The sequence below is a fragment of the Melozone crissalis genome, unplaced genomic scaffold (genome assembly GCF_028551555.1).
Source record: "Melozone crissalis strain CALT ecotype California unplaced genomic scaffold, PUWL_Pcris_2 ptg000004l_1, whole genome shotgun sequence".
Lineage (NCBI taxonomy): Eukaryota > Metazoa > Chordata > Aves > Passeriformes > Passerellidae > Melozone > Melozone crissalis.
In genome coordinates this window covers 44,651,808-44,666,822 of record NW_026535782.1, presented here as the reverse complement: position 1 = coordinate 44,666,822, position 15,015 = coordinate 44,651,808, and the positions used below count along the sequence as shown (strand labels likewise).

Sequence of the window (15,015 nt, the reverse complement as noted above, 5' to 3'; positions counted from 1 at the left end):
TCCCACAGGAACAGCCAGTGCAACCCAGATAGGTTGTGGGGAGCTTTAACCCTTTGGCTGGCTGGTCACATGCCATGTGTAATCACAGGAATGCTGAGCCACATATGTATCTGTTTCCATATATATATATATATATATACATATGTATATATATATTTTTTTTTTTACTTACCTTCCCCATTCCAGCATGAGCATGTCCCAGCTTGACCACTACAGGAAAATTTGGAGTTGTGAGCTGAAAGACAAAAGGACCCTTTCATTAGATCTTTTTTTTCCCCCCCAGCTACTGTATTTGGAATAATTTTCTTTTATTTAGTAGCTTTTACCCCCTTCCTGGATGCTGTAAACTGCATAATAAGAAGGCCAAATAAAGTTTACCTGGATGATAGGGCAGTGAGCAAATAGCGCTTTACTTGATCCCATATGATTGAAAATGGAAGCCTGGCAGAATTCCTCAGATCTGACCCACTTCTGCTGTGTGATAGCAGCTTTCCCACTCTGTACATAAGCATTTGTGTACACCCATAAGCATGTAAAACACTGTTGCACTTGCAAGCCTGAGCAAGTGAACACTTTCAGATGCTGAAAACAGCTGAATGGTGAGAAAGACAAGGGTTATTTGCTCTTCTCCACACTGACTGCTTTGGCCTTAATAGTGAGTGCACTCCTCCCATCACAGGGAGGGTGGGGGGACAAGGAGAGAAGGAAGTGGGGCCAACACTTAGGAGCAACTCACAGAGTCCATCTATTCATAAAGCCTGTTCTTCTCTACCTTCAGGGGTGGGTATAGTGAATAAAAGAAAACAAAGGATTGGAATCAGCAATAAAAATAGAAAAAGTTATATGTTCTCCCTGGCTTGTGTGGTGTTTCCATTGGGAAGGGTCCTGCCACCCAAGGCATACAAGTTCCTCTTAGAGCATACATGGGATTGATTTTACTTGAAGAACTGCAATTGCCCTCTCTGCCTCTTTTTCTCCAGTTTCAAGCTTGTGCAAGGATTCACTTGGAGTGATGGGCTCAGAGCTGGGCAGCTGTACTGCTAGGAAGTGCACATGTCAGGATTAAGTAGGATATATGCACCACATTTCCCCTACGTACTGGTTGGTCCAATTCTACACCTCTGCTTGGCATCCCTGTGTCCTTCATCTTGTCCTGTGCTTATGATTCTTGTGATCTTATGATCTTGTTCAGTATATGGCTGGTTAATTTTTATTGCATATTTAATTTACTTTAAAGGCACTCTTATATTTGCTTAAGTGCCCGAAGTGATGAGCTCTATTCATTAAGCAGTTAATCTGGAGATCTGGCAAAGGGAGGCAGTTGAATTTTGATGGATAAACGGGTCTCCTATTTATTTATGTTTGAGAATAGGTAAACAACTTGTTCTTGTGCTAATTACCAATTGTCTGTACGGGCAGGCAGGCACTACGCCCTAAAGATAGAATGGTGCTGCAGTCTGCATCTGTGGCAGCTCACTATAAATAACAAAATTAGTAATGAACACTGATATGTTTTGCTATTCGGCTGCTTATATAAAGAAATGTCACAGGAGAGGGGAACAGTGAATGCATCACGTCCTCAAGCAGCCTGTGTCCCTTTCTTCAGGCAGAAAGCTGAAGAAAGATCCTCTTTGGACCACAGAAGGGCATGATAAATCACAGTCCTGGCACAGGCTGGGATCAGCACCACTGCTTCAGAAGAAGAGGCAAAAGACTGACAGGTGGCCATCCTGAAGTCAAATGGTTGCATATACGTCCAGGCACATGCTTTTGTCCTCTATTTCACCTTTGCCTCTTTAATTCATTGGAAGAGCCTGACGTTTAATTTATGCTGGCATAAATGAATCAATTGGAGGACTGCACCTGAGGCTTACTGAAGATAGGGTTCTGGATGGACCATGCCAGGACTTTAATGCTGGAAGATGAAAGGCAGCCTAGTAGTTGGGGCACGCACCTGCTCAGGCTCTGGGAGATGTGGCTCGCTTCCCAGCTCTCTCATCCCTGCCCCGTGTGTCCTGTTTGAGCCAAAGTGCTTGCAAGCCCTGGCCTCTGTTCCCTGTTTGGGAGCGGAGGCAGCAGCTGTTCCTACGGAGCAGGAAAAGCAAACTGCACGCTGTGAGCCCGCCTGATAGCCTGGCAAGGAGTGTGCAGGATAGATAATGCTCTATCGCCAGCTCAAAGCAGACAGAGGCAGGAAGCAATGTCTCTGCTGCCCTGCTTTTTGTCCCCTGCCTGTGATGTTGCTGAGGGAGCCTGCTTGGGTATGGGGCCCAGGAGTGGGAAGCATCTGTTTTCCTGTATACACGCAAAGAAAGTTTGGGATCCAGTAAACAACCCAAGTTTACTGTTAGTCTGGAAAATACCACCGGCAATGACAACGTGCTGCACAAACTGCTCCCTTTCTTTTTGCTTCTTGGAAACATCAGCTCAGCTTTCTTACTAAGGCTTGATCCCATGCCACGTAGGGGTGATCAGCATGTTGGGGTCACATGTGGCTTGGCCTAGGCATGGCACTTGGGGCTTGAGGTGAGACAGATCCAGACTGTGAACATGTGGTAGCCTTGCTGGGAAAGCTATGGCTCCAGAGAAATGCTGGTGCATGGTTAGCCAGGAATCTGCCTCTGCTGCTGAAAACCCATCAGATTTCCACATACATGAACCTGCCTTATGGGGGAACCAACAGGAGAGCACAGCACATGCACAGAACTGCATTATATAATGAGGTTATCTAGTGACAGTGGAGTGCCCTTAGCCTGTGCTGAAGTTAAGTGTAATCAAAAGCTCTCCACAGTCTGCAGGACTAAAGCAACCAGAGTCCACAAGCATGCACTGGAAAGCCCTTGCTGAAGTGGTGGAAGTGGTTGAACACCACTGCAGTCAACAGGGAGACCTCCAGCTTCCCCCAGAATCTTGCTGGGACTCAAGTCTCATTTTCAATAAGGTGGCCAGCCAACATACTTGGCAAGCACCCAGATGGATAGGGTAGCCAAAAGAAGGGAGAATCTATTATGCACACAACTCTGATGCAATTCACACACAAACACAGTGAGAAGATCTGTAGGTGGCCAAAGCCACCACAAGGGCAGACCCCTGAGATGAGTATTTACATACACTGAGTCATAAATTTCCCAGGAAAAAAGATTATCATAATCACAGAATAGCATCACATTTTAATAAGAAAAGCATGTTTTTACTGAAATCATGCAAAGACATATATCTGTGTCTTTCTATGTGTTGCAAGGGCTCCTCTTTTCTCAGAAAAATAGTGAAAAACACTTTGATAATTTTGACATGTGCATGAACTGTTGACAGGACTGTTGTAGATGAAGGTAGCAGGTTTTGGGATGGGTCTGTAGTGCTGCAGCTAGCTCAGTGATCATATGCAGGGTGTTAGCTCATATGCATAACTCAACCCTTTGAATTAAAATCTTGCAAATGTATTCCCAGAGGTTGTGGCAAAGCCTTGGGGTGCCAAGGATTACATAAATGTCTAGAGCTTGTCGTATGTAGAGGCCTGTTAAGAGTCAAACAGCAATTTGAATCCTGAACTAGCAACTCATCCATGTCTTTGGTAGTAGGGAAGAGAGTCATGAAAATTATTTCCAACTTAGAACACCGATGGCCCAAAGTGTACCATTTCAGCCCCTGATTTTCAGAGCTGTGCTCTGTGTGTCGTGTCACTGCAAAGACAACTTTGCACTTAATCAGTTTTGGCAGTGGTGTGTAAAAGAAGTGCTGGTATGCACACATTAGCCTTTATTTGAAAACAGCGTGGCTGTCAACTGGGACACTTTCCCCTTTACCTTCTGCCCCTCCTTTTCAAAAAATAATGAGGGCTTCAGTACTTTTTGTAAATTTATGAATATTTTCTCTATTCTTTTCTGGTGGAGCAGTAGAACAGAGTTGGATCTAAACTGATCTGAAGGAAGGAATGTTAGACAGGCAGTGTTCAAAGCCAGGCTGGACAAGGTCTTGAGCAACTTGGTCTAATGGGAGATGTCCCTGCACATGGCAGCAGGGATTACAGATGATCTTTAAGGTCCCTTCCAACCCCTTAACAATTGATGATTCAATGAAACCTGTGAGACCCTCAAGAGAGAGGCTGATTTTAAGTTTGTGATTTTTTGTACTGTCCTGTAGTCCATGAACAAAGTAGAATGTCTCTTTTGATTTCCTTCTGTATAGTTTTGTGCATTAGTTCACCTTAGCTAGTTCATTTTACACAATTAACTTTCAGTTTCTAGAACTATTCCTTCTTCTGCAAAACCCTTCCGAGCAATGCTAAAATAAATAGTACAGGCTGCAATTACATAATGGAGGAAAACTCCCCCATATTAGGAGGAATTTGGGGTAGTGGGAGACAGGGTCATTAAAACTTTATTCTCTTGGCATTGGTACTGTATTACCATAGCATCCAGTGTTTTCAACCAGGCCAGAAGGCCCCATAGCACAAGGTATTGTAATTTTGCCCTCACCCTTCCCCCATAAGTAATATTCTGAATTTTTCTTTTATACTCTAAAACTGATTTTTATGTTTACTTAGCTGCTTTCACTTGTATGATGACAAAGTCTGGTTTGGGTGGGTACCTAATGGATGATGGGAATGTTGTTCACGCACTTGAGACCTAAATGTTGGAAGTAACGTGTGTGGCACTTCCCTGGTGTCAATTAAGTTGAAGGAGATGTGAACATATAATATCCTGTAAAAGCAAGCAAGCTGATTCAAACCTACAGGAAAATAATGATGTCATGACATTATGTCATTGTGTTTATGGAACTATCTTACTAAATCTTGAGCTGAAGATCAGCACCGGCAAGATCAGGGCCGCATGTGATCTGGTTTCCTGTAAGACACACACCTGTGTGTCGGTTACTGTATTGTAATTAGAGCACAATGAAGAAAAAGATTATTATCTGGGGAAAGAGGCCCTCAAGACAGCTTTCAATTCAGTTGAAGTAAATCCTGAGGAAGAGTAGGGATCTGCAAAGGTCTCAGGAGGAAGGAGGAGACAGCGGGTATGACGAGAAGAGCAGTGAGATACTTGTGACAGGAGGAGTTCAATGACAGGTGGATGACAACAGCATTATATACAGGTGGGATCTGAAGCAGTGGGGCAGTTGATGGACGAGATGGCAGCAGAGTGGTAAAAATATCCTTTGATTCTCCCATTGCTTTAAAAAAGTACAACAAAAGAGAAAAAAAAAAAAACCCAACAGCAGCATGACCTAATCCTCACATCCTCGAGTAAACAAACCACAAACCAATGTTTCAGGGCTCCTAACACTTTCTGTGGTTAGAATGGGTCATGGAAGTGAATAAAAAGTGGTAAGCACAAACCGGAACATTTTGTCATTGATTCCACCTCTAATGTTATGTAACTTCTTTATTTGAGACAAGACATATTTGGGCTCCCCTAGTGGAGAATAGGAGTGTGAGCATATGATATTATTCTAATTCCTTTGGAGCTTCAAGTGTGAGAATTATACTAACATATCCAGACAAGCAGATGCTCAGCAAAAAACCCCAAAATGCAGTACGTGTGTACTTGTATTCACACACATATCTAGCAGTCCTGGTTGATAAATGCCCTCTACCACATATCAAATCACAAGCAGGTTTTTAAAAGGTTCCATGATTTCGTAGAAAATTTCTGTAATTCCTTAATGCATGATGTTCACTTGGCTATTTTGCAGTGGTGCCTTTAAGGAAGATTATCTTTCCTTTGTTGCTAGGAGAGTGAATACATTCTCTCAAGTCCTTAAGTTGAGAAACTGTCCAAATATTTTTTGTGGGATGCAGTGAAAAAGAAGAAGAAACTCGAGTTTCATTTTCCTCCTGACCTGAATTGTGTGCCTTTTGCTGTATTTTTCTCTAATTAGAAAATTCCATCCCACAGGTAAATGCATTGCAAAGGAAGAGATGGTGAACACCAGGTGTCAACTGTAGCATCTAAGCTATGGTAAAAGATATAAGGAGACAGATGGGAAATAAAATGCTTTATGAATTTATGCTGGAGTCTTCAAAGCCATCACTTTTCTAAGAATCCTTGAGGTTCACAAGATACTGGCCAACAAACCTCTCTTCACTTGGCAGGTATGACTGTCTCCTTTTCTTTGGGAAAACTGAATTCTCACTGATTTCAAAATGGGCAGCATGGGGTTTCTTTGGAGAGAAAAAACTTCCCTAAACTTTACAGAGGAAAACAGCCTTTTGCAACAAGTCTCACTGAAGCCAATCATGACCTAGCTACTGCTGGTCTCTAATCTCAGCACACAGTCTCCTGCAGGTACATTTCTGTCACCAAAGGACAATGTGCATGTGGTTCTCACCCTGACTTTTACACACAGGGAAGCTGTGTGTCCCAACTGCTGGGAGGCCCCCACATGACTACAAGGGCTTAGTTCCAATTTCACAGCCTTCTGTAGCACATCTGAGAGTAGTGCAGTTATCTCACTGTAAAATAAGAAGCAGGTCCTGAGATTATTAGTACATTCATTGTGAAATACCTGCCTGCCACAGAAATGGCTCCAAAGTTTTCTTGTAAGGGTCATGCCCTTGTGAGTGCCAATGACCACATGCAGACTTGGCCAGCGCTGCCATGTCAGATGCTGGCATGAGCCACGAGCCATTGGTGCTGCTTGGTACAGGCAATGGGATACTGGAATATTTGAAACACTCTCTGGGCTTCTGAAAGCTCTTGGGTAACGAATCACCACTTCCTTCCTTCTTGCCCTTCTTCAGCACTGAAAGCTATAGAAATAGCAGCACAGAGGACCAGGCACAGTTGGACTTCTTTGAAAGATTAAATTTTTTTTTACTTTTTTAAAAGCACAGTTAATACTCTTGATTAATGCCTCAGGAGGGACTTTGGACATAAAGAAGAATGAGGATTACGGGAAGTATCACCCCGAAGCTGGCATCTCATGCCACATCTATACAAGTAAATAGAACAATGACATAGTAAGGACACTGGCCCTGATTTGCCTGTACTGTTAAATTGTTAGACCAATCTCTGGCATATTCTGTCTCAAGATGAATAAGCTTCTCCCAAGCAATTCCCAAGCACAACATGGAACCACCATAAGTCTGCAGACATGTCCCACATAACACTGTAGGCTAGAAGAGCTTGATAACACAGCTGTGGCTGGGCCATGACAGAGCTGCTGGAGAATGAGCCTGGCACTGTATGGTTTGCTACTGCTAATATAGCCTCTGTGTGCCTCACTGGGCTGAGCAGGAGAGTAATTCTTATCTTGCATTATGTATTATATTTGTCTGCTGCCACATTAGTGTTTCATTTTGGTTGTACACACAAATGGTCTATCTCATGCAGCCAGATGTCATACCATTCCCATATGACAATTTCCACTGACTACTTTTTTCAGGCTGACTTCACAATGGGTCCTTTTTTGGCTTACAGCCACAGATATTTACACCACATTTCTTTTGCCTGCTGACCTGGAAAGTCAGGTATTGCTTCACATGAGAAATGTTTGAGCTAGGGGCTTAGTTTGTTCTGTTTTACAGCTAGATCATATTTTCAGCTTTTTGAGCCCTTAGGCTCATGCAGGAATTCAAATACTTTGCTAATGTGGACTGGAGTAAAATACACATCCCCTACTTTTTGTGCTCTGGGGCACAAATGCGGGGAGTAAATCTTGTTCCATGGATTTCCCTCCTTCTTGTGATGCACGCGGAGTTAAACACTGGCAACAACTCTTCTTAACCTGAATTTGTTGTGGTGTCTTTTTTAGGCACGCAGAGCGGGTGGGGCCAGGTATGAGCTCTGCTCTTCCTACATTCTCATTCTTGTGCTTCACAGTTTCAAGCTTCTTTCTCCAGATAAAAATCTTCTGTGTTTATCCAGACTAATTTTTGGCTCATGTCAGAGACATTGAGGACATGAAAGGCAGCCATTGTATCCCATGTTTGAATCAGCTCTGTGTCTGTTGAGATTTCTTGGGAACTTTCAAATTACATGTTTTCAGTAGGAGCCAAAAACTGTAGGAAGGGCTGTATTTCACAATCTCTCCAAATTCAGCAATTGCTTGGGAAAGAGAATGAGGTCCCAGGGGGCAAATTTTATATTTTGAAAGGTGAAAGTATCATGTTTCAATGATTCAGTGAATGAGCACTAATTAACTTCTTCCCCCATCCCCAGTCCAAATGGGACATGGAATGCTTTCAAACTGCAAAAGGGAAGTTTTTCTGACACGCATTAAATTTCTCCATAGTTCAATCTTGAGGGTTTTGGAGATATTGAAAACCTTGAAACCTCTCAAGAGCTGAGAAATACATTTTCCTGTCTAAGGCTTCAAGGGCATTGGTCCACATTGGCACCACTTGGGTATTTGTCTCCCTCTTGCGTCTCATTCCATGAGAAAAGATACAATCCTGCCCCACCTGTTTGATAAAGCCCCTAGAGCTCCCAGTGAAGTGGAAGAAGCTGTGGGTGACCTGTGCTCCTAACTGTCTGCGAACTTGGTGCCGAGAGACAGCCTAGTCTGATTAGCAATAAAAAGCAGAAAAGGAGATCAAGCAGGCTCCACACAGGACACAGGCAGAGTTATTTTCAGCTGGGACTGGCTTCTGTTTACATCTTTCCCAGCTGTAACAAGGAAGGGGCTCCTGAAGTGAAAGCATTCAGATGAAGACAGAAGAAACCACTGTGTGGATCAGCCTTTTTCATCTCGCAACCACTACCTCAGCCAGTGGCATTTTTCCCCCGCTGAGCACACATTGATGTACTACAGGCTGCAACAGCCAAGAATGGTGAGAAGCAGGAAGCAGGGAAATTCCTTTTGGAGTAACACATAGACCCTCTTCTTTACCTTGGGCAAGCCTGGAGTAGCAAAGGATGCTGTGGTCTCTGTGAGCCCACTCCTTCTGTTTGTCTAGAGAGAAAGGGTTCACCCTTTACTGGAAAAAGAGGTGGAGACCTGAGCTGATTTCATCTCTGAGGCAATATCTCCACTTCTCAGGGATAAATGAGACAAATGTGATTGAGTTGGTCCATGCCCAGTACAGGAAGACATTTGTTTTTTTCCCAGGCACAGTACTGAGGCTGTTGCGGGATCCAGGTAGGATTTTGGAATGCGAGCAGAAACCCACACGGAGGTAACCAGGGATGTGCCCAAAAGAAGGGCATTGGGTTCAGCAGAGGAGGTCATGCCAGACACTCTGGTTGGAGGTAGAACCAGGCAGAGTCAAAGTCTGAAACTAGTCTGGAAAGATGTGTTTCTTTTAAAAAGTGTTTCTTGAATACAATTCTACCTCTTTTCTTCCCATCAAACTTCATGCCATGAAATTATTTTTCAAAAATAGTTGCTGAAATCTTCTATTGAGGTCATGGTTTTTATTCTCATGGAGGAGGTGCCAGCACCTCAGTAATGCAGCAGCTGAACTTCTCTGCGGAGTTTCTGTGCTGCACAAACTCTGCTATCAAAGTACACAGATCAAATTTCAGGGGAGCAGGAGTATCTTTTAAACAACAAATCTTTGCACAGACAAAGGAAATAGTTCACTTTCTCAAAGAAGATAAATCATACCTTAACTGCTTAGGCTTACATAAAGGCTGCAAAATAAAGTTAATGCGCAAAAAATTAGGTTCAAATGAGAGAAGCCAAATGGAGTTTTCATTTTTTCTTGGTTTCATTTCTTAAACTGTGAAATCAAAGAGAGTTTTTTAAACAAAGAGAGTTTTGTATTCTTGCAGACCCCTCAACTGATTGGTTTTCATCCGTCAGTTATAGGTGGGACAATATAGAAAATATTCAAAACTTCCCATACAGAAGTGGCTTGGCTAATTCCATCCTCAGAGAGTAGCAGGTGTCCCTGCAATGTATCATAGTGCACTTTTGGACTTCAGTAGCAAGAATGTCTGATACTGGACCTTGAGGACAGAGTGCTATTTCATATGCATTTTGTAGACAGCCCTAATTAGTTAAATTAGTTTGTCTGCATCATAAATGTGAAGCAGCGCACATTGGATTTGTCTCTAATTGTGGCATTGCTCTGGTGATGGGTTGCAGACTTCTTTTTTTTTTTTAACTTTCTCATTAGTACTTAGCTTTAGGCATTTGTGAGAAACCACAGCCTCCTAAAGCTCCCACTCCTGTCCTCTTAATTTTGACTCACGAAGTTTTAATGGATGAACAGAAGGCAAAGAAAGCCTTTGGTTCTCATACCATTCAGCAAACCTCCGGCTGGCACTGGCATTGTTTGGGAACCCTTGTGAGGATGAAAGCAAACTCTGTACAGATGTGGCCTCTTCTGAGACTGCCCTTTGAGGCCTCAGAACAAAAAGCACGTGAGGAGGGTGACTGGCAGGGGATTTCCATGGAGTGCTCTAAGTGAAATTATTTTAAACTGATCCTGCACCACACAGGGATAATAATAGTCCTTGGTAGAAGGGGTTCCCAAAAGCACAAATGCTGCTCTGATCTTTTCTTTGTACAGAGCAAATTTTTCCATAACCTCAGTAGGACACTGTGTGGAGATTCTCTGGGCCGATAGGCTCATGAAGCACATCATGATGCAGGCCCACCAGTTTGGAGCAGGAAAATGTAGGGCTGCATGAATACCCACATGTGGCAAAATACCCACATGTAAATGGCTTTTGAAGGGACAGTTTGGGTGTTTCCGTTCCCAGACCTTTCTGGGGAGGGAGCATGGGTCTGGCCTACATGAATCTGACTGCTGCTGTGTATTTTTGGACCTCGGTCTCCACCTGTGAGAAGTTAATGGAGTGAAGCCATCTGGTTGGCTATCTCTGTGCCTGCTGGGAAGACACGTCCACAGGGAGCTAATGACAAATCCTGTCCTTTCTTCCTAAGCCCTCACACTGGGAGTTTATGAGGCATGATATGCGAACCCTGCCCCACGGAAGGATTAACCAGCTCTCCGAAACTGGGAGTGGTAAATGGGATCCCTCCTGAAACAAATCCCACTGTGAGTACAACCACTGATTAAATTGGGGCTTTGGATGGTAAAACTGTAACCAGGGCAGGAAATTTGATTGCATCCATCAATCCAGCTGTCTGACTTCATGCGGCTGATGCTGTCCTGAGCTCATCACTGCGGCAGCACGGCACCGCACACGTAAGGCTTGGAGCCCTGGCCACACCAAGGGCAATGGGAGTCAGCTAATTCATTTTGATGAGGCCATGCTTTCTTTTGCAATATCTGGTAAAGAATGTTTATCTCAAATTCCTCTCCTACCCTGAGGTATTTTCACTGTTTTATTGCTCAATGATGTAACTTTTAAGCAATCCATATGAAGATGGTCTTTCATGCCCAAAGCTGAGGCTGACTGAGAGTAGAGGGACAGCTGAGAGGCTGTGGCCATTCACCCAACTTCTGATGCAAGGTCCCAGGGGAACATGGACCAAAGCTGCCTCAAAGTGCCCCCACAGCAGGGAGAAGCAAGCTTTTTCAGGAATTTGGAGCAGTGCTGGGAAAGCTCAGAGAGAGGGGGGAAGCTGCTGACCCCTTCCTCTCTCTCGTCTCTTCCCACACATCTGTGAGGTCTCAGATGAGGTCATTGAGGACAGGCTGGGACTCTTCCTTCTAGGGTGGCACATCTCCATGCCACACCAGCACTGGCATGGGACCATGGACCTCATTTGCCCCAAAGTTTCCAGGTTGCCAAGTAATGCCAGGAGACACAAATTACTTCTAGATGTGATTTCATTCTTTTATGCCATAAGCTAATTACTTCCTTGTACCACAATATGTTCCAGCTGTCGGTCTTTATCTATTTCTGGGTTTCTTCAATCACTCTGGAGCATGGGCAATTTAGAAATGGTTCCCACATTTCCTCTTTTACTTCAAAAGAAACAAGAAAACAAAACACTCTTAGGCAAAATCTGGCTGCTCCTAACTGTACTTCTCCATGTGAGAGGATCCAAGATCAGGTCTTCTAAAATATTACTTATTAAAAGGGTTACTCTGCATTTGTTGATGAAGAGCAGATCTTCTTTGGGGATGCTGCACACATAGAAGTACAAACAGAACTGGGACGAGCTAAGCAGTGCATTATGTGACAAAGTGTTAAGGTTTAATGTGGTGAGACTACTTGTCCAAGCTTACAAAGTCTGGCTTGGGAGGGAGAATAAGGACCCTTCATTTGTAAAATTTGGTGCAAACCTTCTGTGTCCCCACCAAAAGATGATATTAATTATATTACATTAATTATATGACATTAATTATATTGAATTCACATCTTTAGATCCAGTGGGCTGGTTGAGAGGTGATTAGGCGGTACACAGTACTGCATAGAGAGCCAGAGATCAGATTTTCAGAGCTACAAGCAATCCATGTGAGAAAGGGATTAAACAGGTCCTTCTTCTCCATGTACAGCCTGAAAACATTTCCCAACACCCAATATTATTTTTAATGTGCTTTCAAGATATAAAATAGTATATCAGTTTTAATATTTTTCAACTGCATATATGTTATGAAGGGAAGAGAAGACGTATAAGGAGTTGCCCAGAGAGGTGGGTGAACTTGGCAGCAAAATTCAAAGCTGACCTTTTCAAAGTATTAATCACTGGCTAAGCTAACATCTGGCTTGTAGCTTCAACAGAAGACAGGATGCTGACTTTACGGAAAGAGTGAGCGGGAATTTTTCAGTGAATCAGTAGGAAGACAGAAATGGCTGCATGGAATAGGTGTGAATTGTTAGGGAGCTGCCTAAATGGGATGAAGAGAGGCCATTTTGTTTAATTCAGTGTGAGTGTTGCAGAAGACAGATGCCCATGGACACCCTAATTCTTGGTTCCTACTACTCTCCTTTGCTTGCAGCTTATTGATGGATACCAGTGATATGAAGAATTAAATACCCAGGGGTAAACTGAAACAGCTCTGAAACTCAGTGATCTCTAATTCAGCCTCATTAGTTTGGTCTGTCCTGGGAGTGCCAGCTGGTGGCCAGAACTTTTAACCCAAGCAATGGACAGAAAGAGAGGTCTCTGTTGTCCATGAGCATGGTGAGTTGCAGAATGCAGCTTAAAATGCAGTTGGGCAAATATATACAGCAATTAGGAGGGTAGATTTAAACTGTGCAGGAAATTTTTGTAAGGAATGGGGTTTATAGTGACTTCAGATGACATTAAGAATGACAGGTGCTACTGCTACTCCTCACCAGTTCCTCTCTGTGAACACGACCACAAGAGTCAGCAGTGATGGATACTTTGGCCCTTTGGGTCATGCTTGGGACAGGGGCTTTGCTTGCCAGCTTGGCTATGGGAAGGGTGTCATTTAGTGGAAATCCATTTGGGGTGTGAGGCCAAAACCCAGCATGTGTTCTGGCAGTAGTGGAGGGCTGGAACTCCTCTCTGTGAGACAGCAGCCCAAGCCCAGCTGGCCAGGCAGTCAAAGCACTGGCACTCAGAGCTCACATTGTGAACCTCATGTTAGATGTGCCTCACATTTGCAAAAGATGATACAATATATGTCAAGTGAAGAAAGGAAATGTGCCAGCACTGGGACTTTTTGCAGGTGGAAAGATCATAGGGCTGAACCTTCACACTGCTCAGGGAAACACAGGCAGCAAGAAGAGAGGAAGCCCCATAGATACCATGGCTTTTTTCAGAGGTTTGTAGTGACTGCAGATGACAGTGAAATGCAATCTGTCAGAGTGCTGTCAGGTGCTAAAAGAAAAGCATAATCCCTCAATGCATTAGTTCCTGCTCACTCTCTTTACTGCAAATATAGCCCAAGTTCCCAGATCTGTAGGAATAAGGGCTTAGGTCTAGGGTTCAATGGACTCGATCAGCTTGAGAAAATGATTCAGCTAAAGCCAGCACTGACTGAAAACAGAGGGCAGCTCCTCTGGTAGGTGATGCTTCAGTGCTGCCAGCTTAGGGCTGAGGTCTTCAATGCACTAGGCATTGTACAAAACCAGAATGCAAACATCCAGGCAAAACACAACTGGTGAATAAACAGGAAAGCAGGTGAGTGCAGGCGTAGTGGGAAGATGGTCAGCACAAATGAGTAAACACCACATTGTGAAAGAAAATCGTCACTGCTCCTAAACACTTACCCAGCTAATCAGAAGTAGATCCTGGGGAAGCACAGGAGTAGATCCTCCCAGTGTAAGCTATTCTGAGACTGATTATTTGACAGGTGGAGATGTGAGAAAGCACCAGAGTGAAGCAGGTGCTTCAGCCATTCCCACAATACTGAGTTTTCCCAGGCATGCTGGCCAAGCGTGCTCAAGCCAGAGTTTCTGTGTTACCTAACCCACAGGCCTGGACCTGATCTGTAGTAACACTTCTGATGAGATTTCATACACTCCTTAGTTTAGATGAAGTCTAAGGATGCAGTGAAAGAACTAAGCTCTTCTTGAAGTTGAGTTCTTAACTTCCTGAATAAAAGCCTAGGATCTGGAAACGTGAGATCGGCAGGTTTACGCTGATGAAAACTCAGTTTTGAGCATGGTCTGACAGAGCTCTGACATTGCCTGTCTGGGTGTGGTGAAAAGTATACTTGTTTTCAAATCCATGCATTGGGAAGAACTTGCAGAGGGATTTTTTTCTTGGAGACAAGATGACCTATTATCAATATATATGCCTATTAATTAGAGGATATTATGCCGAATACTGTGGAAAACACACCCCAATTCAAGCATTTATAGTCAAAACAGAGACAATGAAGGGGAATTATCTTCATTTGGGGAATGAAGAACTGAAGCACTGGGAGATTAAGTGACTTGCCATGAATCAAACAGGCAATCTGTGGCAAAGTCAAGAATAAAATCCAGATCCCACTGCAGCAACCTAACTAGGAACATCCTTCCCATTGAATAGTTTAATTAACATAAAATAAGCAGCAAGTTGACTCAACGTGTTTTTAATTTTACTTGTGTACTTCAGAGAACACAATAATTGCATTTTATAATCTAAAAATAAACAAACACATATGTTTGTTAGAAAAACAACAGGCACACAGGAAAAATAATTCTTCCTTCTATTATATTTGGTGTGGAGTCCTTCATTAGGACTAAAATTGTT

The 15,015-nt window shown here is 43.3% G+C and overlaps 1 protein-coding gene across 4 annotated transcripts in view; it reads right to left on the bottom strand.

Moving 5' to 3' along the window:
* Nucleotides 1–15,015, bottom strand: part of SYN3 (synapsin III) — a 184,029-nt gene that overhangs the window by 32,572 nt on the left and 136,442 nt on the right. For all 4 annotated transcript variants that reach the window (XM_054280212.1, XM_054280222.1, XM_054280204.1 and 1 more), the window contains one exon: nt 173–235. In XM_054280212.1, coding sequence (XP_054136187.1) covers nt 173–235 — 63 coding nt within the window. The remainder of the gene's footprint in view (nt 1–172; nt 236–15,015) is intronic.